General features: G+C 43.1%; 1 protein-coding gene and 1 long non-coding RNA gene across 2 annotated transcripts; both read left to right on the forward strand.

Annotated features, from left to right (window-relative positions):
• Window positions 1–10,990: 10,990 nt before the first annotated feature.
• LOC119649309 lies at window positions 10,991–11,688 on the forward strand. Its single transcript, XR_005249120.1, has 2 exons — window positions 10,991–11,458; window positions 11,512–11,688. It is a non-coding gene; the product is annotated as an uncharacterized LOC119649309 (long non-coding RNA).
• A 717-nt stretch (window positions 11,689–12,405) lies between these two features.
• On the forward strand, window positions 12,406–20,199 carry LOC119649823 (carboxypeptidase B-like). The gene is made up of 3 exons (XM_038052158.1): window positions 12,406–12,614; window positions 18,867–19,739; window positions 19,802–20,199. Exons 1-3 carry the CDS (start codon window positions 12,550–12,552, stop codon window positions 20,103–20,105), a joined length of 1,242 nt encoding a protein of 413 aa, XP_037908086.1. The 5' UTR covers window positions 12,406–12,549; the 3' UTR covers window positions 20,106–20,199.
• Window positions 20,200–22,125: the final 1,926 nt, after the last annotated feature.

The following is a 22,125-nucleotide window of genomic DNA, read 5'->3' on the forward strand; positions in this document are numbered from 1 at the left end:
ACGTTTGCAGGCTTTCGCAAATCTGAGAACATTCTCCAGAGGCGGAGAATGGCCAGACTCTTCTTTGAAGAAAACCTTACTAATGCATCTTTGTCAGAGGTTTGACGAGGCCGAGCAGTCTCCTCCTCCTCTTCGGATTGGCTGCATTTGGCCGAGGTCACCTGTTAAAAACCCTACTGGGGTTTTCATGTTCCACTTCTTAGGAGACAATAAAAATGCCTCCACCAGCGAACCCGGGTTCCTTCACAAAGATTTTCGCCTGTCAGCGAAGTTCAAATTTCTCTATTCGGCTGTGTGAATCCTTGCCTTACCCCGGTCAGGGTAGACTCGACAGTAGATGATCGGATGTCAAAAGTTGGTTCTGCCCCGACCATTGTGGATTCAGAGCCTTGGCGAGCCAGTCTACCAGCTGCCTCATATTAGTTATGTTGGCAGGGCATCAGGAATGTTTTGTTCAGTGGGCCAGGTTTCAACAGCATCTGATGACAATTCCACACCAACTGGCTCGATACGCATTGCGGCTTAGTGCTGATAATGCTGCCTGACTGTCGGAGCAATTTCAAAATGTGCAACCCGCAAACATTCTTCTGCTGCCAATAAAATGACATTTATAACCACCTGGAATATGGTCGTTATTTTTCCGAGAGGTCGAGCCAGTTCCATAATCAGACGCAAGAGTTTCTTCTTAAGCTTCTCACACCGCTCTGTACCGTAACCGGAAGGATTGGTGTCGTCATACAAGACCCATCTATCGGCTTTGATGTCCTTGGCTGCAAATAAAGACTTAGCCGTTGGCTGAGCCTTCTTTGCAGCTATTTGAGCCGAAGAGTTGGGATTGCTGCCTTATCGATTTGTCCTTAGTTACAAATGCCCTAGATGATCATTTCCCTTTAACATTGGCGCAACCCGGGTGTTATATTTTGGTCGAAGGCGGTTTACTTGGAGGCGGTTTGCCGAAAGCGGAGGCGCTTTGCTCAAAGGCTTTTTGCAAAGAGGTATTGTTTTGGGCTTCGGATTTTGATTTCCGCTTAGCTTCAGGTGTCCTCTGGTTTCCCGGAGGATCCTCCTTACTGAGCTCCCTCACCACGACAAGGTAGATAATCGTTGAGGGAGGTATTTTCCCATGAGTAACCACGCTGTGTGTATCGCTGGTGGATTCACGGTTATTTGAAAGATGACGCTAATATGGTTGTAAGCGTTCAAAAATCTTCAAAGTATTCAACGACAATAGGATTGGACGGGAATTCCAGCATTCTGGAACACCATTCTTTTCCCACAGTTGAACGATTTCGTTCGTTTGATTAATTTCTTGGTTACATGGTCTTGAAAGTTACGTCCTTGTGGTTTTACTTCGTATTTGCTGCGTTTTCCTAACACCACGATTATCTTAAGATACCGATTGATTTTGTAATTATCATTAAAACCCCGCTGTGAAAAAAATAGCGGTTCCAGTCTGTACGGAGTTCATAGCTTAGCATTCATACTGGTGGATACAAGACCTATTTAAATTTTTCCTGAACTAAGGAGTAAAGCACTCGAGTTGTAAACGCAATGCCACGTTTCATGCCCGAAGGTCTCTGTCTGCTTCCACCATTCATAACCCAATGAAACTCCTACTAAGGACGAATCCTTAAAATACCCGGGCTGAGAACATCTGCCCCAAGAATTCTCCTGGGACGTATGAATTCAGAAAGCGCTCCCACTTCCCAAGGTACCAGATAACCTCTGGTGATGTTTCGTGCCAGATGAGTCCCCGTATCGACTCGAGTTTGGTCGCCTTAGTTAGGTCTTGGAGCATTCGCCTACTGCATGACCATCAATAAGTCGATGTCAATGCAGCGTTTCCGGGTGCCACAATGTGTATGTTCTCCATTTCCAATTGGTGTCGATTGAGTCATTAGGATTGCTGCCTCGTCTGCCACCTCTGAGCACCCTGTACCGCTGATAGATAGAATTGAATCAAATGTCAGCAGTGCTTGCAGATACGGAGGATGAGCAATTCTTCGAGTTAAAATTTGCTCAAAATATTCCTGCCACCTGTCCGTCGCGGCCTGTCGAACACTGTAAGCGAAACACCGCTCTTCTTGTAAAGGCAACGGAAGTGTTAGTGGTATAATTTGCAAGGTTGCAATCAACGGGCGATGCAGAGGTGTGATGGTTTCATTGGGAACGACTTTATAGTCCATGACGGTGACGAAATGTCGCCGATTTATGAGCATAGAGTCAATTTATGTTTTACTGTTCTTACGATAAAATGTAGGAATATGAGACGGTCGTTTGATATACTATGTGTCAACAAGTGAAAGGTCGTGAGTGTCCGCAAAATCGACAATGCGCTCGCCACCCTCAGTGCCTGCTCTAATTCTTTTTCTACCCTGCCACTTGCCACACGAAACGTGAAGCTCTTGAAGCAGACACAGCAAATATTACGAATAAACCCATAGTAATGCTTTGTTGTGGATGCAGGGAATCCTGAGTCTGCATCCAGTTGATGACGGACCGTACCACTTGGGAAGCACTTACTTCCCCTCTCGTCGTCCTTCTTTTGAGGAAAGACTCAAGTTTTTTAAAAAATGGCTGACTGATTGTTTCGTCCAGGACAGAGGCAACTCATCAGACGCTGCCTCATCTCTGGCCTGGCAGTAGCGTGATCGAAAGTGACGACAGGTAGAAACCGCTCCATTTATATATAATCGCAAACACGATGTGAGTGCGAAGTATATTGAAATGAAATCTGTCGAATGTTCAGACCTCAACTAGCGCAAAGTGCCGTTGCTCCCAGGGAAGAGCTAAGGGAGCGTCTAATGAGTTGCCTTTGGCCTGGACGAAGCAGTCTTGCCAGTCAACCTTTTTCTAACCTATAGTTAGTCGCTGCTGGATAATTACTTAATTCCCTCTCCCCCCATTCCTCTTTGTTTTTGTTATTCACTTCATAAAAGTTTGGGTTGATAGGTAAGATCTCCTGCAGAGCATCAAGGAATATTTTAAAAGATTGATTTACAGAGAACAGCCTGGTTTATTCTCTGGATGTTCCTGCATTGCCGTACCAACACTCTATGGATTATTTTGAGGCAAGGTATCTGTATCTACTGTACTTGTCTAAAGAATACCTGAGCCTTGTGGGCAAATTTCCCCTCTGAATAGACAGCGTTTTTCTTGCAAGTCAGATGGAAGATTTCTCAAAGGGTGCGCCCTTTCGAGACTCTCGCCGCTCTAGCACGTTGACTTATTTTAACACCACAGCCACCTCGAGTCCAACTCCACCGTTGAGCGCATACGATTTCTCCTAGGCCGATGCAATCGCCCGTTTGGGAGGGGATCTACTAGATTCGGAACGCAGTCTAAGCTGCAACAGCTTATGCCGTCCTCCGATAAACCGGCGAACCGGTGGATCGGGGAACCGTCCTCCAATAAATTGGAGGTCGTTGCGGCATGCTTGAATACTGCACATGTGTTGATGGGAAACACTATGATACCCAAGATTTGTCAAAACTCACCTTTTTTTCTCGAGCCCTTATATATCCCTCCATTTAATTACGTTATTGGTCCAAAATGTTCGTAAAAATGTTTGATTTGTGGAACTAAATGAACTCAATATGTTAAGCGTAAAAGTACATTAATCAATCATTTGACGACTTTATCAATAGTCTTGGGCCGGGTTGCTGTTAGCCTCAAAACAGCCGCCTACAGCATCACAATCAGCAAACCATAGTGAAAATAGCGCTTCCCGGTGTCATCTCGTGGAGGTTTCCCTTTGGCCACTTTGGTATTGGCTCAGACGAAAAGGTTGCTGCCCCATCTTCGCCGCCATCTGAAGCACCGTCATTTTGGAGCAGTGCGGAATTCATATCTTCGCTCCAGCTGTTCTTCATTGATTTCAAGACACTCTGACATGACACTCTGATTCCTCAAACATCTCGACTAAGCGCACAGAGAGAGCACTCTCACTGAGTGACGGTTTTTGATTTGGAAGGAGAGGCAAGTAGAGTTGAACTGTTGACCAACAAACCCAAGCTTCCCAGTTTGACGGGTTATATAATAGAATCCTCCCTATCTGAATTAATAGACAGAACGTCTTACGTGTTGGCCAATTTGCATATGTACGATGTATGGTTCCGAACGACACGGTGGCACCGAACTACATTTCGCTGCTTTGTCTAAAAGCTGAAAATGACATTATTTCAACACAAACTTCAAGTTAAGACTGTTCCGTGCAAATGTTCTTACTTGGAGGTAGCCCTTCAAAACCATCTCAACACCTGTCTGTTACATGTCGTCGGAGTACGCTGACCTGACACCATTTCGAACAAATAATTTGGTCGGCACACGTAGGTCAGTTGAAGTAGTACATTAAGGAGGGCCGACAATAATATTGTTGGCTACGTCATACAGTGGAACCCACTCTCCCAAGTTGGTCGACGAGTGGGTCAGCTGGCGCAGAATATAAAAGAAGGGATGGGGGCATCTCGGGAATTCGTGGAAAGAGTTAAAGCGGATTTCAGCGCATCGTACATGGTGGTGCGTAGGTGACCCAACAGGAGGTGAATGGCAACCATATAAAGTAGGTGTATTCGATGAATACCAAAGGAAGTAGAAGGGAGGTCTTTTTTGCCCGCCCTGGCGACGAGGAAGCCAGAAACTATGAATTTCTGGTTCAAAGGTTGGGGTTTCCCAATATTGAATATATTCACATTAATAAGTTTCTCTAAAGCTTTGGGGGTGTTAGTGATGATCAAGGACAATACTTTTATTAAGGGCTGACGACGATGAATGAGCATTCTCAGGAGGGATATAAGGGGAATATGATGCCAGAGTACTGCTGGAGTATCAAGTGAAATTTTTTGAGATTCATAGAAATGAATGACATTCCATACCAACTCCTCCATTTTGATTGAATTTTCGCCTACCTTTTGATGGACCTTCTATAGGCTAACAATTTGTAAAATAGGTACAGCTATAATATTTGGGGACCTACTGTCCCCTTCCTCAGTGCTTCACCTTCTGAAGATAAAATTTTCCTCAGCGCTTTATCTTCTGAAAGGGGACAGTTGGTCCTCTAAGTACTGTATTTGTATTTGTAAATTATTAGCCGCTTAAGGAAACTATCTTCCTAAGCAATCTTTTATTTAAAGCATTGCCTAACTAACTACCTCCTAATGCAAAGCAATTGCCTAAAAATTCAATGAATTGGGAAGGGTTATTGAGTAATATGTAAACCTTTATCTCCTATGTCAAAGATAACATGATGATAACCGGACCTTGGAATGACACTGCATCCATTGTGATACATAGAAACAATGTCAATGCTCACTGAGGGTTCTGAATTATTACAATTCTATTGCACAACAATAGTTACAAAAGGTCGAAACTCCTCAGGGGAAAAGACTGATTTATTTTATTTAGCTATTTTACATAGATAAGGCATGTACTAACTTCCGACAATCATCACATCATATGCTAGACAGCGCGTGTGTGATAACGCTAGTAAGGCTTAGAAGGTACTTTAGATAATTTTCTGATATCTAACGTGTTCACTGTAACGAAAACTATCGAATAGTGAAACTACTATATTTTTAATGCGGTCATAGTAGGAATTTTTGATTAGATGTATGTACCATGAAAGTGAGGATTAGATCTTTCTTTCTTTATTAATAGAAAGGAGGAATGTTAGTGCATAAAGTAAAAACTTATTCGGATAAGTGTACTCCAACAAAATTTATTTGAAAGGAAAAATTAATGAAATTTATAAGAAAAGTCGCTTGGGGCTAGGGCTCAAAATTAAGCTCAATCGTTTTGAAATCACGGCATCGAAGTAACTTCATAATTCTTTAATTGGGGGAGGGGAGGGGGGTGTTTATGAGAGGGTAATCATACGTTTCTCCGAAGCAATCTCACAATCCTCCCTCGTTGACGTGACAATCCAATAGATCTGGGCCTGATTTTACTCAACGTACTCCTTCACAGGTGATTCGACCATTAAACGACATACAGTCCCGATGCTGCTATGATACCCTAGCGCTGTAATCACCACCGGACCTAATGATATAAAACAAGTCGAAAACCAGAAGCTCACCCCTTCATGTGATGCCCCACACGACTACATTCAATAAAAAAAAATTACAATTCCTTTCTAAATGTATGGGGACCTTCCCTTAAATCCAATTTAGAATGATGTTACTTATTGCATGTTTGCGCTTAATAAAGCACAATACATGTTCCGTTTACATACCTTAATCAAAAAGTTCTCGGAATTCATTAAAAAATAAACAATACCTGTTTATTATTAAAAATCGATATTGTCCCATTCAAAGTAGTCCCTAGCGACTGCAACACACTTATGTCAACGCTTGATCCAGTCCTCGAAATATTTTTGATACTCCATATTAGGTATCTCCATTAGGGCCATCTTTGATTTTTCCATTATCTCCTCTCGGCTACTGAAACGAGTTGCTCTCTCTGGTTCAAGATCCACGATTTGTTCGCCCACAAATGCTTGCGTTTTCGACGGACTGATTTATGTAAACGTCTCAAAACACCCAAATAGTATTCCTTGGTGACAATCTGACCTTGTGGCAAGAATTCACTATGCACCGCACCGTGGTAGTCGATGAAAACCATGAACATCGCCTTCTTCTTTGACTGGAAGCAGTTTCTTCGGTCTCGGCTCATCCGACTCGCGTCATTCAATCGCTGATGTCTGGACTGTGGTTCGTACTCATAAACCCATGACTCGTCTCCAGCAATGAAGCGTTTGATGTATGTTAGGTCAGAATCAGACATGAAAATCATGTCTTTGGCGAGGTGCGCACGGTCCTTCTTTTGCATGAAATTAAAGTTTTTCGGCACGAACTTGGCTGCAACACGACGGAGACCGAGAGAATCGTTCACAACAATGCTTTCAACGGATCCAAAAGAAATGCTCAAGTCCTCTGCGATCTTTCTGATGGTTAATTTACGGCCTTTGGGCAACATTTCCTCCACTTTGTCAACGTTTTCTTCGGATTTCGATGTCGATGGCCTGACGCTGCGCTCATAATCGGCGATGAACTTACTACTTTTTCTGAACCGTTGGTGCCACTTCGGCTGTTTTCTTTAAAGTATCGTTGCCGAAACACTTTCCCAACATTTGCAAGATTTGCGTACGGTTGAAATCGTTTTTAACATAACATTTAATGCTAACTCGTTGTTGCTCATTCAAATCCATTTTGAAAATTCTCGAAAATCGTGAACACACTCAGAGATATGTACTCAACTCGAAGTAACTTTCCCAACTGTTGATGAAATAATGCCAAACCTTGGCGGCAATATGAATGACAGTTAAGTAACACACATACATAAAAAAAAGACTTCCAAGTGCTAAGAGTGCCACACGGCGATCATCCCGGGAACTTTTGATCAAGGTGACATATTTCAGGCCAATGGATTATTACCTTATATCGAGCTGAGACCAAGATTTCTGAGAGGCTTTCAGGAGAAGTATTTAGTTTTAGTTTAGTTTACTGGAGGAAGCCGCAGCTCGGAACACTCAGGCCATTGTTAGGCCCATTGCACTATCCCCGTAAATAGCCTATTTAATGGCTTCCCGCCTGCCGCGTTTGCAGGCTTTAACGAATCTGATAACATTCTCCAGAGGCAGTGCAGATTCTTCATTGAAGAAAATCTTACCAAGCAGTCTTCGTCCGAGATCTGTGGAGGCCGGGCAGCTGCATATAAAGTGTAGAGCCATCTCCTCCTCTTCCTCACATCGGCTGCACATAGCCGAAACCACCACAGCAATCTCTTCCATATGGTAGTTTATAGAGTAGTGTCCCGTTAAACGCCCCGCTTCTTAAGGGACCCCAAATACACCACTCTGGCGATCCTAGGTTCTTCCACAAGTATTTTCGCCTACCGGCAAGAGTTTCTCCAATTGGCTGTGTGGATCCTTGCAAATTTACCGTCTGGAATATGGTCGGCATTTTTCCGAGGGGTCGGACCAATTCCATAATCGGGTTTTCCGAGAACATCCCTGCGCCCGACCCGCCTTCAATGACTGACCCGTCGGGGAAGACGTTTGTTTACGTTAAGTTTGTAATCTGAAAAGACTCATGGCCATTTATCGACCATTTATCTCTTTTGGTAATTATGACGGTGTATGTCTTCTCAAAGACGAATGTGGAACCCATATGATCAGCCGGCATCAGAACTGCCGAATTTTTGTCAAAGAATTTTTAGATAAACGCATGACCGTATGATAGGCCGCCTTTCGACGCTCCAATGGTATCTAGTCTATATACGTCACTTTCTTTTCACTTTTAACTGAGTGGGGGGTAGATTTAGCATAGCTTCAATAGCTGCAGTCGGCGTTGTATTCATTGCTTTAGGAATACTTAGGCAACCGTACCTACCTACCTACCTACCAACCTACTTAGGCAATCGAGCCTCTGAATCTGAACCTGAATCTGCGTTAGCAACTTCCTACGGTTAGCAAAATTCAGTCTCGGCCACCAAACGATGCATGCGTGCATCAAAATGGGTTTTATTATGGATGTATAAATCCAATGTATCCGTTTTGGTGAATGTCCCCAGGTCTTACCTATCGCAGTCCTACAGCCCCAGGGTAATTTGCAAGGTTCCTGATATTGTTCCTGGATATGGTGCTTCCACACTAATTTGGAGTCAAAATGTATTCTTACTTAACTGTTTGTACCAGCTGCCCCACCTGACGTTCATAGTGAACATAACTAGTCCAGTCTTCCTAGCTTTTACCGTGAGTCCATTGCGGAGGCACAAACTGTGGATTTCATGCAGAGTTGTATTGAAGCGGTCACATATCCGCAAAGTTGTCGGTAATTATTACGGGCAGATCGTGCGAAGAATGCCAGCATGTCAGGAAGACTGGAACGCGATCAACTCCATGGTCGCATCTACCCAGAGCAAACTGCGAAAAGTTGATCAGCAGGAGAATACTGTACAGCGAAGACGAAGCAGAAGCATTTAATTTAGGGTCATCAGTGTACAGTAAAAATGGACAGGAGAGGATGGAAGGGAGGTCAGTGGAGAGAGGAAGGAGAGAAGGAGTAGGATGTGTATCCGCAAAAGTCGTCGCAAGTCGTGGATGAAGAAGAAAAAGAAAGCCAAAAAGGGGGGGGGGAGTTGAGAAGAAAGAGTAGGGAGAAGAGATGATTGTGTATCAATCTCGGCGATTTTGGAGACCAGAGAAGAGAAATTCTTTGTTTACAGTTAATAAGGAAGAGGTTAGGAACCCATCGGGACCAGGCTGGACATTGGTGTCAAGATTACAAATGAGGAACCCAACTAAAGAAGGCGTAAAGAGAGAGATTTGAAGCAGTCTGCATTAAGAAGGGGCATAGAGGGCGTACTGGTTGAGGGAGTAAACACGGAAGAGAAGTAAGAACAGAGGGAATCACAAGATTCTTGTGGGGAGTTGGCAGTGAAGTCAACAAAGTTGTTGGAAGAAGGGAAAGATTGGGTGGAGTTACGAGAATGACGAGTGTGAGACCAAACTGGTACTGCGGGCTAGGGCAGTTTAGACGCTTGAAAAGTATCTCTCATGCATTATTTTAATCAACAATTTCACAGTGGACCGCATGGCCTTGAAATGGGCAAGGTCGGCATCATTCTTAGCAATTCGAAACTTCTTTCAAGGGGTGGGTTTAATTAAGGATCTCTTGTGTGAACCAAGTGAGTAAGAATCAAAACAAGTAGGAGAAGAAGGGACATAACAGGAAAGCAGGTCGGACATGATATTGTAGAAGGTGTCAAGAGCTTGATCAAACGTAGAATTTGATAATATGCGATCCCAGTTGATTGATGCTAAGGTTGATTTCAGACCGTTAAAGTTGGCTTGGCAGAAGTTAAATTTAACAGAATTACGTGCAGTTTTGCCAACTGAGTGGTCAAACTCTGCTCTAAATTCAAAGGGGGGGGGGGCTTGTATGGTTCAATTTTGACATAAGGGATGGTTGCGGAAATAGACAGAGTTAGCAGAGTCGGTGAGGAGAGATCGAGAGTGTGGCCTAAGGAATTTTAGGACGTGTTGAAATTCAGGGCACAACAATTGTTCATAAAGGATGAGAGTAGGAGGGTTGATGGAAGGAGTAGGAAGACTAGGATAATTAAAGGAGATTAAAAAACCTCCGCAGAGGAAGAAACTGATAATCGCAAGTCCCAGATGCTAATGCTGTTGAAACTAGCAGGTGTCATATTCATATCTGCATCTCAAAAAGCAGTGAAGACGAAAAAACCTTCTTAACCAGTGGAAACATTGTGATGCGAATGGCATGGCTTGTTTAAGCTATATTGGATCTCCTAAAAAGCAAAGTAGCGTTAGCCCTTTGAATTTCCTATTGCCAATCCTTCATTAAATGCCTGAACTTAACCTCATCAAGCTAAATGAAGCAAGGGATTGTTATTCGGCTGTCTATATCTGGAATACAACTTGGCGCTGGTTTCTGGCTTTGCAAGTGACGCCAGACAGGTAGTAGAGAATTAAAGAATATGCACCGATTTTATCTATTTTCGCAATCATAATAAAGCTCTCAAAAAGCCAAGCATTTGAGTTGAACCAAAAAAAAAACCCTCAGGAAAATTTATATCATTTTGTAACCTTAAATCCATGGCTAGACTCCCAGTTAATCCGCGGTTGGTGCGCAAAAATTTTTTATTCGTCTATATAGAAAAAATTAAACCATCATGGAAATCAATCTTTTTAAAGAAGTACAAAAAACAATTCAGATGTCTACCTTCTAATTTAATTAAGAACATAATGCATATAAAAATGTGATTAGACAGTGTAGCTTAGCCATCAAGTAAAAATATAATCTCGATTTTGATAAGCAAATAAAAGTTAAGCCTACAAGTCTTCGTTTGAATGCCTAAAATTGGATTTTCTGTACTTAACTTAATCAGATACGATAAACTTACCTTCAGTAGATTATTTTGGTTGTTTCTTTTTATTTGCCAAAGTATATAAAGCCACGAATGGCTGGCTAGTTCGTCTGATTTGTTTCTAAATAGAGGGATGTTTTTTAAACTTGGTGTGGTATTGCTGAATCACTGGTTGCCTCCAGTATGAAAGGTATTTATCCAGATAAGTATCTTTATATTGATCAATATGTGATTAAATTAGTTAAAATAAATTTTGGAAAGAAGGATAAGTTACGAAGAAACGAGTGCCTTTGTTGTTTATTTTTTTTCAAAGACAGTCTCAAATGAAAGGAAGCATCATATTAGTATGTTTCTAGGTTCAAAGATGACATCAATCCAGGAATTTCAAGTTGATTGCTTCCACTTTTCAGTCTCCAAAAAGTCAGGATTCGATGGGCTTCGCATTTCCTACTTGTGGAAAATTACTGTTTCCGACGTAGAAGGGCCCATTTATAGTGTCCCTCAAGCAGACGGTAATAGGAACCTTGAATATTATTGGGTGACGGTTTTGACACTTCCAAAGCCAAAAGTATCTTTTCTACTATGCTGCCACTGGTGGGAGTGATGACTATGCTTTTACAGGTTTAACCGTTTTCATTACTATCGAACTCGAAGGTAGTGGACTCGCTCCAAACCTTCCTAAATCTAGGGTGATATCAACGAAGCCTGGGTCACTATCAAGGCTATTACTCTGCAGGTTGGTAAGAAAGATACTTAAGTAGCGTCAATATATTTTTTAATAAATTCTGTTTTGGACTTTGTGTGGCATTTTGTTATTCAGTATACATATGTATGGTAGCCATCGCTGGCATGAGTAACGTTTGACAGGTGTAATAACTCAAATTCCCCAGTTAACTCCAAAAAGGAACTATCCCAATGCCTTAAAAGGCTTCCAGAAAAGCCTATCTATATTTCCAGCTACATCTCATACTATCGCGTTAAAGAAAAACACTCACGTCCTTGACCATTGACTCACCGAAAAAATACACTTCGCTCTTTGCCTCCAGGCGAAAATCAGGTCTAATCACTCTTCAGATACTATACAGTCTAATAATTTAAATCCATCAAAAAGCTCCTGGAATCCACCCGTTGTTGTTCCCCATAACGCATCAACAACTGCATCTTAACATAAATTTTCATTGACATTTTTATTGGGAAGGATTCGGCAGGATTATGCTGTTTTTTCCCACCTTGATAAGACATTTCTCACTCAATAATTATCTGAATTTTCAACATCCAATCTTCTGTTCATATGTGCATGTGATCAATATGAAGTTAATTAGTCGCGATTTTATCTTTTCCCGTTTTGGGAATCAGAAAAGTAAAATTCATGATTCCAAGCAATCAGGTTAATTGACTATTTTCGTGAATTACTTACTAATCTAATTAAAAATTTAATTGATAAGACTTCTGGGCGATAAGGGAGGCAGTTAAGGTGCACAGTATCAATGCTAAGTGCGACAAGTTAGTAGGAGTTAAGCCTGTGAAGTTTTCTGTTAGCATTTCACGCTTCGCCCTTCGTGGATTATTCTGGTATTGTTTGGGGCTGTAAAAAGTGTTGTATATAAACCTCCTGCATTAGGGCTTAGTGTTAAGTCAGTCTCCATTTGGAAAAGTAAGATGTTGCGGAGGCTTCTTGTGGTGCTGCTTGTAAGCTGCCTGGCCGCTTCCTCGCAGTTTGACAGGTAAATATAGAAGTGGTTGTAAATTATAATTCTTATCTCCCTTAGCGAACATTTTTCGGTTGCAATTATTGCATATCTTGCTAATACTGTGTACTTTGCTCCTATTAAATAACAAAATGTTTCTGGGTTTTTATAAATTAAAAGTGGCTGTCTATTCCCCCGATTAGCTTTTCTTTCTCGAACTAATCTTTAAATAATTTCGGTTCGGAATCTTGCTTTTGACCTCAAATTTTCGCACTGCGTCTTAAAAGAATTATTGTGCTCATTTACTGGTTGAATCTTAGTATACTGACAGCACTAGTATAACTGACAGGAGCCTTATTATGTTCCCTACTTCCAAGTGCTTCAACCTGGTATCTGGTATTAAGGATTCTCCTAGTCTCCTGAACCTACTTTACATAAGTGCCGGACATTGTCACAGAATCTACAGACAGTGTTCGTAGATATCCTTAGCTTCCCCAGGTGGTAGTATAGCCTACAGTGACTAGTCAGTATTTCCACTATTATCCGGAGACTCTTCTTCATCATCATCATCAACGGCGCAACAACCGGTAGTCCGCCTAGTAAAGTTTCCTCAGCCATTCCTCTGTCGTAGCCATGATCCGACTCCACAGAATGGCTTTGGACCGTATAGCGGCGTAGCTGCTCCTTTTCTGGCCAGCTGGTCAGTTGCCTCATTGCGTGCTATTCACACCTTACTGAGCGAGCCGAGCGCGTTCAGCTTCTTAAGGAATTCCAATACCAATTTGGAATTTGTCTGGTAGGACCTTAATGCTTTAATAGCACCTTGGTTGTCGGTTAGTATAGCAATGTTCTGCTCCTTATAGTTCCTTTTGAGGTTGAAGGGGGCATATCTGTTTGTACCGTATACGCCTAAAATATGCAGGTAGGATTACCCTTTGGTTCAAAGTGCGTTCTCCTACGACTAATGACCCCGACATCTGCTCCTTCTGTCGTAAAGGATCCGTTAGTGCGGCAGGTAATCAGTTGCTGGTTTAAGAACTATGTCAATGCCACAGTCTCCCTGTTTGCCCTGTTGTTCCAACGTGTTTCAGATTTCTTATCGAAGTGAAACTTTTTGTTATGTTACCGCTTGGTGTCAGTGAATCGCTGGTACCCCCAGACATTCTGAAGATCACCTTCGGTGCCTATATCTGTATGTGCAAATGGAGAGGACTCAATCCCGGAGAGACTTCGTTGGGCAAGTTCCTATTGCCCCACTGATACTCACGTAAGCCAGTCTTTTTGTAACTCCGTGGCTGTTGTCCTGAATTTCGTTCTTTCTGCCCAGATTACCACCCTATAGGTAACCATTGACCTTAAATTGCAGTGTATATCGAGTGCTGCATTTTCGGGGTACATCTCCAATTACTCCCTGCGATGAACCTGTAAGTCATTAGAGCTTTTACGGCTTTCCGCCGCATGTTTTCAACATATGTCTTTTAGAGTAGTTTCTTGTTTAGTGTGATTTCTAAATATTTGAGTTCTGTTACTCATTTCACCTCCAGGCCATGTAATCTAATTGCTCTCAGGGTGTCAAGCTGCCCCTTTTTAATGAATGACTATATTGTCCTTTGTTATATTTATGTGCAGCCACGCGTAGCGATTGGCAATCCGGTTTGAATTTTGTCACATAAGGTGTGCTCATACGACCCCCTACAGATTGAAGTTATATAAACGGTGCAACGGGCGTGTTTGTAAGCTCTTCTAGGAGTTCATCCACTACCATCCTTCACATTAACTGTGATAATACCCCATCTTGTGGAAAAGCTTGCGTAATACTCACGAGAATATAATTAGTATTTGTCAGTACTACTGTCTGACATTCTGCCCCTCTTGCAGGCTAGGGTATGTTGTCTCTATTTTCGTGAGGTGTTATCGAACGCTTCTTCGATTCCAAAAACGCATATAATGCTATTTCCTTCGTTTCCCGTAATACATTCTTCAGCTTACACAGGGCAATTTCGGTTGACCTTCCTACCCGGTAAGCGTGTTGACATGAATGTAGGGGATTGCACATTAGAACGTTAGTTGCCTATGACTTTTTCCACTGTTTTAAGTACGACTCAATCTAGGCACTTTGGTTTGATCTTAAAATGATATCTAAGCCTTTCTAGAGAAGTGCCGGGGAAATGCAATCTACTCCCGGTAGTTTCGGTCTATTTCGTTCCTTATGTTGCCGCTCACCTGTAGATGAGTCATCTTGCTACTCAGGTTTCTTGATTAAGAACCCCAGTCTACCCTCCTGGGGTTTTATTTACCAATTATTCTGAGATCCGACATAAGGAGCTCATCCAATACCCTTCAATCTTTTACCAAGCCGCTCATCAGAGTGTCCCACAGAGTTGTGTCTAGTACCTCTTGTCTGGTGCTGGTTATGAATGTTGGTGTATTCCCTATATTTTACATTTCCAGTTTATTACTGAGGATGATTTCAGAAAGTATTCACCTCAGCGACAACTGCCGCTGCTTCTCTAGGCCTCATGGTGGGCGTTCGCATCACAACTGAAAAGAAGTGATAGTGTCTTCCTATCGTGGAACTCCGCCTTCTAACCACTAATTCCGGTGGGATTCAGGAGTCGTCTTCTGGGAAGTAGTGCCACAACTGCTCCTTGAATTCTTCTTCTGGATTACAGTGAGAATTAGACAGCAACGAGGTCTCCAGTTAGAAACTTTGAAAGACATATTTATTTTAAGTTTCTTTCGAAAATGATACAAGTTCTTGTTTTTTTCAAATTCCCAAATTACTTCTGTTTCCTCCTTATAGACCGCGAATCGGCCCTGGACAGACAGGTTCTTAAACCAACACTATTCCAATGTTACTCTTTGTACCTACAATTGCCCTCTACTTCCGACAAGGCACTTCCGTTTTATTTTGCTGTCCGACTTGAGCCCTAGAAAGTCGTCGCTCGATCCTGACCTTTTAGCCTCTACTGCTTCCTCGATTCCTTCGGGGACTCTAGTAGGCTTACATACTCTCCTGTCCTTGTGTGTGCTACCAAATCTGCAATTAACGAGGCAGTTACGACGTTTAATTGCCTTCAATGGTCGGTCACCTACCCCGATCGTGGGGACTTTGACTTTACCCTTATTCTTCTTATTTCGAATCATCGATAGGTTTTGAGTATCGCCAGTACTTCCGCTTGGAATACACTTGTGCGTCTGTGAAAAAAGTAGGCCCTTGTTTCCTAGTGTACTCCCGATACCGAATGTTTCTAGGGAGGATAATTTTGATGGGCTAGTGCCATCAAGTGCCATTAACGACAGTGATTTCCTCGAGATTCCAGCACATTATTGTTACGGCTCCCACCGACTGTACTTACTGCGACGGCCGCTGTTTCCTGGCTAGATGCCTGCAGTTTGTCCTTTGATGATGCGCCTGGCAGCAACAGCGCTTCTTCTTCTGTTATCGTACATTTTTATTGAATCCATGTCTTGGTTTTCTCCTATCTAGGGTCGAAAATTACAACCAATAACAACTACAATGATGAAATCCGCGCACGGTTGTTGTCAGCCACCAGAGCCTATTTCAGCTTACAAAGACTGTTCCGCTCGAAACGGCTCACCATAGGGTCGAAGCTCTTACTGTACGAGACCATGATCTTGCCAGTCCTCATGCATTCCTGGGAAACTTGGGTTCTTAGCAAGAAAAATTGCGAACTCTTGGCCGCGTTCGAGAGAAGAATCCTCCGAAGAATTTTTCGCCCCCTACATGAAGATGGACGATTCCGTAGCCTACACAATGACGAAATCTATGAGCGATACCATGACCGTCCGGTTGTAGATTAAATCCGGCTCAATAGGTTACGGTGGGTGGGTCGCTTGATCCGTATGGATGAGGATGATCCCACCCGGAAAGTCTATAAGGGTAATATCTATGCTAGAAAAAGAAGACGAGGCAGACCCTGCCTAAGATGGAGAGATGGCGTAGGTCAGGACGCCAGACAGCTTTTAAGGATATCGAATTGGTGGACCTCGGCGCAAAACCGGGATGTCTGGAGTTCCTTATTAAGTCAGGCCTAGACCGGATTCCGGCTGTTGCGCCGTTGATGATGATGATGTCTTGGTTTAATGAGCAATCCGGGGAAAATGTCCTTCCCGGATGGCGCGGCCACTAGCCTAAGTGTCTGGATTGCAACTGAATGTGCCCAAGGTATTCAGACTTCATATATCAGATGCCAAACACCTCCTAAGTCACGCAGTCCACATTTCACCTTGGCTTGGAGTCCTTTAAGCAAGTTTCTAGTGTAAGGAAGATTTTATCCGGTCTGTTGCTTCGGTTCATCCTTTTTCAGGTCTGCATGCCCCTAAAACGTAACCAGCGGACAAACATATCCTCTTCAGTTGGATGAATCTACTTCCAGTTGGACTCAACAGACTCTTGCTTTGCCCACTAGAATCGCCACCGACTTTTGCCTGTGCGATCAGGTATTATATCAAGGTGTCCTTCTTCCTATTTTTGGCAATTTACCCTAAATATCATCGGCGATCATGGAGTTGATTGCGTCCTATTCTTATTGGAATCCGCGCTTTCTTCAAGGTTTCCGGTATCAACATTTATCGTAGACCTGCCGTTAGATTTCTCCTTTCTTCCACGGCTACTGAAGATTATTCTCCTTGAATCGTCTGGGGTTTCAACGCAGTTTGAACAATTAGGTAAAGTTTTTATTTTGAACTTGCAGAGATACCGACCCTACTTTGCATGAGCTGTGAGAAATTACACCTTTCGATAGTATGGACCAGACCGACTGTCAGCGATTAAGGAGAAGTGAACTTGGAGTTACATATATGTGGGTTATCACATCTGCCCAGATGCTAACAAGCATCATTCCCGAGGTAGCAGCTGGCATGTGCCTATCAGCAACCTGCAAGAATATCGTGCGCTTTTAAATTGCGCATCATCTATCTATCGCGGTGCATGTTTCGTCGCAAATGGAAAACGTGGGTTTGGTATATATCATAACCCCCAAGCCGGTTTGCATGTATCCTTTTTTCTGCAAGTGTCAGATCGGCGCTTTATAGATAATCATTAATAATATGAGCATCTTTAAGACGCTTGGCTACCCCAAGCGCTTTCTTGTCGGCAACCCCGCTTTCCCCCGCTTTCTCTGGATTTGGAAGATAAAGTACATAATTGCGTATGATATTCCATAGTAGTCGGCTTGGTATGGTAGTCGCATTGCCGTCGTTTGAATATCGCCACACGCTTTTCTCAAACTCACTATGCCGAGTCTGGCGGCCTAGCTCCATGCAAATCACCGTAAACTTGTATGCATTTGCACGCGTATGGCACAAAAGCTCTAGTGATGAGGTTTTCTTATAGGTGGGCTAAATTCTCCTTGACTTGGTGGACGTGGTGAATCTTCGTCATCCGAGGTCTGCGGCTGCGATAGTTGCGAAAGGGACACACACTGTGCCCACCGAAGGAATGCCAAGACCAGTCCGTCAGCTCGCTCATTCCCCTCTTTGTTCCTATGATAGGACACCAAGAGGAAGGTGACTTTCAGTGGCTCGCCCCAGACTGTTTAGCGCACTTCAGCATTGCCCTGGAGGATGGCCTCTGGGTACAAAGCCTTAATGGCCGCCTGACTGTTGGTCAAAATGGCTGGGTTACGCCTGGGGCTCAGATCATGCTCCTACCATTGACAGGCTTACAACCAGACTCATAGAGTCAGCCAGCACTGCACGCCGCAGCGTACTTAATGTTTAGGTTCAGAGGTAGGAAATGTAAGAGTACCTTGAGAGCATGTGCCGGGCAGAACCTACGCACGTAGTTCTTTGAATTCTTTTGCGCTTCTTTTGAGCGTCTTCTGCCTTGCAATAGAACCGTACGTTAGGATGGGACGCACCACGGCTGTGTGCATCCAGAGAACCATACTTGGCTGGAGACCCCATTTTCTAGCCAAGATCCTCTTGCAGGCATAGAAGGCTATACAGACCTTTTGAATTCCAGTTCTATGTTCAATCTAGAAGTTATCTTTGAGACCAAGATTACACCCAGATACTATACATTGGAGGAAAAAAATCAATATTTCTATTTTTTCACTAAAGATAGATTCAACGAGGTATTCGCCTCTTCGGTTGATGTTTTTGCTTCTCCAAATCCGTCTTAAAATATTAGTAGCGATCATTTCCATGGACATTGTGGCACGCAAAGGTGAAAGCGAGCCTCCCTTTTGCTCCTTAAAGCCATTTATTCAATTTAACTTTCCCATTGGAGCTTTCTTTTCATTTCTTGTTTTTTTTTTGCAGATATAAGATATATGACATTAAACCAAAAAGTGTATCGGATGCTGACTTCCTGCATCAAATCTCCGTTCAAAATGGATATGACGAACTACACATTTCTCGTGTCCTGGACAAGCCAGCTAAAATCATGGTCGCTCCTGAACAACAAAAGGAATTTGAAAGACTTCTAAACGAGCGTGGAATGAAGTTCGAGATAACCATTGACGACGTTTCCAAACACTTTGGACAGAATAACCGAAGTAGACAGGCTCCCCTTCCACGGTCGGGACGCATAAGTTTTGATAGGTACTACCGCCATGATGCCATTAACAGCTACCTTCAGGAAGTTGCTGCAAAATATCCAAAATATGCCAAAGTTGAAACTGTCGGGAAATCATATGAGGGTCGTGAGATGAAAACCATTCACATTAGTAATGGAGATGGTAACTCAAACAAGAAAGTAATTTTCGTAGACGCTGGTATTCACGCTCGAGAATGGGTCGCTCCAGCAGCCGCTTTGTATATTATTGACCAATTGCTCGAAAATATGGACGAAAATAAAAACCTTCTGACCAACTTCGATTGGCTCATTCTTCCTTCGGTCAATCCTGATGGATATGATTACACCTCTACGCACACTCGGATGTGGAGGAAAACTCGCTCAAAGGGTCTGCTATGCTACGGTGCTGATGCTAACAGGAACTTTGGCTTCCACTGGGGAGTTGTAGGAGCATCTAATTCTGGATGTGATGATACATATCGGGGACGTTCAGCTTTCTCAGAAATAGAATCACAAGTCGTTCGGGATATTATGCTTAGCTTGAAGGGACGTGGAAAATTCTACCTCACCCTGCATTCATACGGCAATTATATCCTTTACCCATGGGGCTGGACCAGGTACTATATACATATTTCTGGTTAAAACATAATTTAATTGAATTATTTGATAAATTTTTCAGTGATCTGCCCGATACTTGGAGGGATCTGGATGAAGTAGCTTCTGCAGGTGCCAGCGCCATCCAAGCAGCTACAGGTGGCAAGTATACCTATGGATCTTCAACTAATACCCTTTATCCGGCAGCTGGTGGTAGTGATGACTACGCTTTTGCTGAGGCTGATTTTCCTATCTCTTTCACAATGGAACTACCCGGTGGAGGCAGTGCCGGATTTGATCTTCCAGAAAGTCAAATAAATGCGGCTGTATCAGAAGCTTGGATTGGAATCAAAGCCATGGCACTAAAAGTAAATGACAAATATGCGTAGATATGCATAATTGATATAGTTTTCTTAGAGAAAACGTCTTACTCTGAAGAGTTGATAAGAATAATAAAAATGACTCAAATTCAAAATATCTAAATAATCTGCACTCATTAAGGAATTGTCAGGCGACTTATCCACTGGATTTTTTTCCTACCCGGTGTGCAGATTTTTGAATCTTTTAGGTTTAGACGCATTCCTGCCGTTTAACTATTGGGGCAGATGGTGCCAGAAAGAAGAACTGACTTGTTGTTTCCCAACGAATAGTAACGAGATAGGAGCTCACTGCTGTCCGGTTAACTTTCGAATACGGGCCTATGATTGAAGAGACGGCTTCGTTGTGGAATCTATATAAGCTTTTCGGAAAAGGCTCACCACCTTGGAGGACGAGATTAGAAACACTGAAAGGAGAATTCTAGTAGGAGGAGACTTTAACGCTAGAATGGGGCATGCCCTAACCAGATTCTCGAAGGATACAGCGATTTTCGTGATGGCCGCTGAACAGGATTTATTGTCCTAAATATGGGTTGCACTTCCACTTCCGACCCCTGGCTTCGAGGGCACTATCCTTGACGTAACTTTAGCTTCGGAATCTCTAGCGTGTGCGGTCCAACGATGGAAGGTACTGGAAGATTTGATGGCCAGTGGTCATCACAGACAGAATAACCGCAACTGAATCGCTAGTTCATTAAACAATTAGCCTTATCACCGCAGCTTGTAACGCATTGGCTCTCAAAAACAAACATTGTGCCGGCAAATTAATCGCGTTTTGTTGGAGGGCTGAAATTTCAATTCAACAAAAAAAATGCCTCAGTTTTCGGGGGATTGCTCAGCGTGCAAGAGACCAAGACGAATTGACGCTTATATCCACAGAGTATAAGAGTGGAAAAAACCAACTCCGCCTCGAAATTAACATGCACGCTGCTAGCAGGAGGTAATCAGCTATGTAGTTATGGCGCCTCAGTCATAAGCTGGTTACCAAAAACTCGGTGCCCATTGATCACCCTGTCCTATGAAAGCAGCGAAGATGGAACAAATCGTGGCCCTTTTTCCGGTCTAAACCACGTTGTCGATGAAGGACTGATTACTGTCGAATGCCCACTCTTCACTACAAAGGAACTAAAGGTGGCGGTCATGTCCATTAAGGGCAAAAACGCACAAGGACCGGATGGTATTCCTAGTGAAGTATCGAAAGACAAGCCGAACTTGCAATTTGGTGCATTCAACGCATGTTTGACAGCGGGTGTTTCACCCTCTCGCTGGAAAGTTGCTGATAAGTAAGAGCAAAGGCGATCTCGAGACGCCGTCAGCATATCATCAGCCCATAATGTTGGACACAGCGAGGAAGCTGCTTGAAAAGCTCAAGGGGACTCAAGGGACTGTTCACTAACACAATATGATTATAGACCGGGCGACCTACAATTGATGCGATTGAGGAAATGGTACAAGCGGTAAGATTGGCTGAGGCACAGTCGCGACTGTCGGCGAGTGGTGCTCCTTGAGACCCTAGACAGAAACACAATTCAAAAGATGTGCCACACTGAAAAATCGTTTCCATACTCTAGGCGGCTTATTGCGGATATTGAGGAGCTATTTATTTACTCTACGAGAAATGGGAAGGACAGGCCAAAATAAAGGTCATATCGGGGGCAGCTCAGGGATCTATCCTGGGTCCGGAACTGTGGAACGTATTGTAGAATAGCATTCTACGGTTTGAGATGCCTGAATACTCGCATCTGGTCGGATACGCGGACGATGTTGCGGCACTGGTGACTGCGAGTAGGGTTGAGGAAGCTCAGCGCAACTGGGATTGATGATGAGGCGAGTAAACCGATAGATGGCTGAACATGGATTCTTGCTAGATCTGAAGACAATCAAAGTCGTTGTGCTGACCAAGGAAAGGGTTCCCACAGTCCTATTTATTAAGGTTGGTGGAAAGATGGTCTTGTCAAAACCGTCGCTGAAATACCTCGGCATAGTTATAAACACGAAGATGAGCTTCTTCCAGCACGTTCGTAGAACCGTG

Source organism: Hermetia illucens, chromosome 2, assembly GCF_905115235.1.
Source record: "Hermetia illucens chromosome 2, iHerIll2.2.curated.20191125, whole genome shotgun sequence".
Taxonomy (NCBI): Eukaryota; Metazoa; Arthropoda; class Insecta; order Diptera; family Stratiomyidae; genus Hermetia; species Hermetia illucens.

Excerpts from the sequence above, each read along its gene's own strand:
- LOC119649823 (XM_038052158.1), top strand. The coding sequence starts at position 12,550 with ATGTTGCGGAGGCTTCTTGTGGTGCTGCTTGTAAGCTGCCTGGCCGCT. Across the intron at positions 12,615-18,866 it reads GCTTCCTCGCAGTTTGACAG|ATATAAGATATATGACATTA; the intron begins GTAAATATAGAA and ends TTTTTTTTGCAG. Across the intron at positions 19,740-19,801 it reads TACCCATGGGGCTGGACCAG|TGATCTGCCCGATACTTGGA; the intron begins GTACTATATACA and ends TAAATTTTTCAG.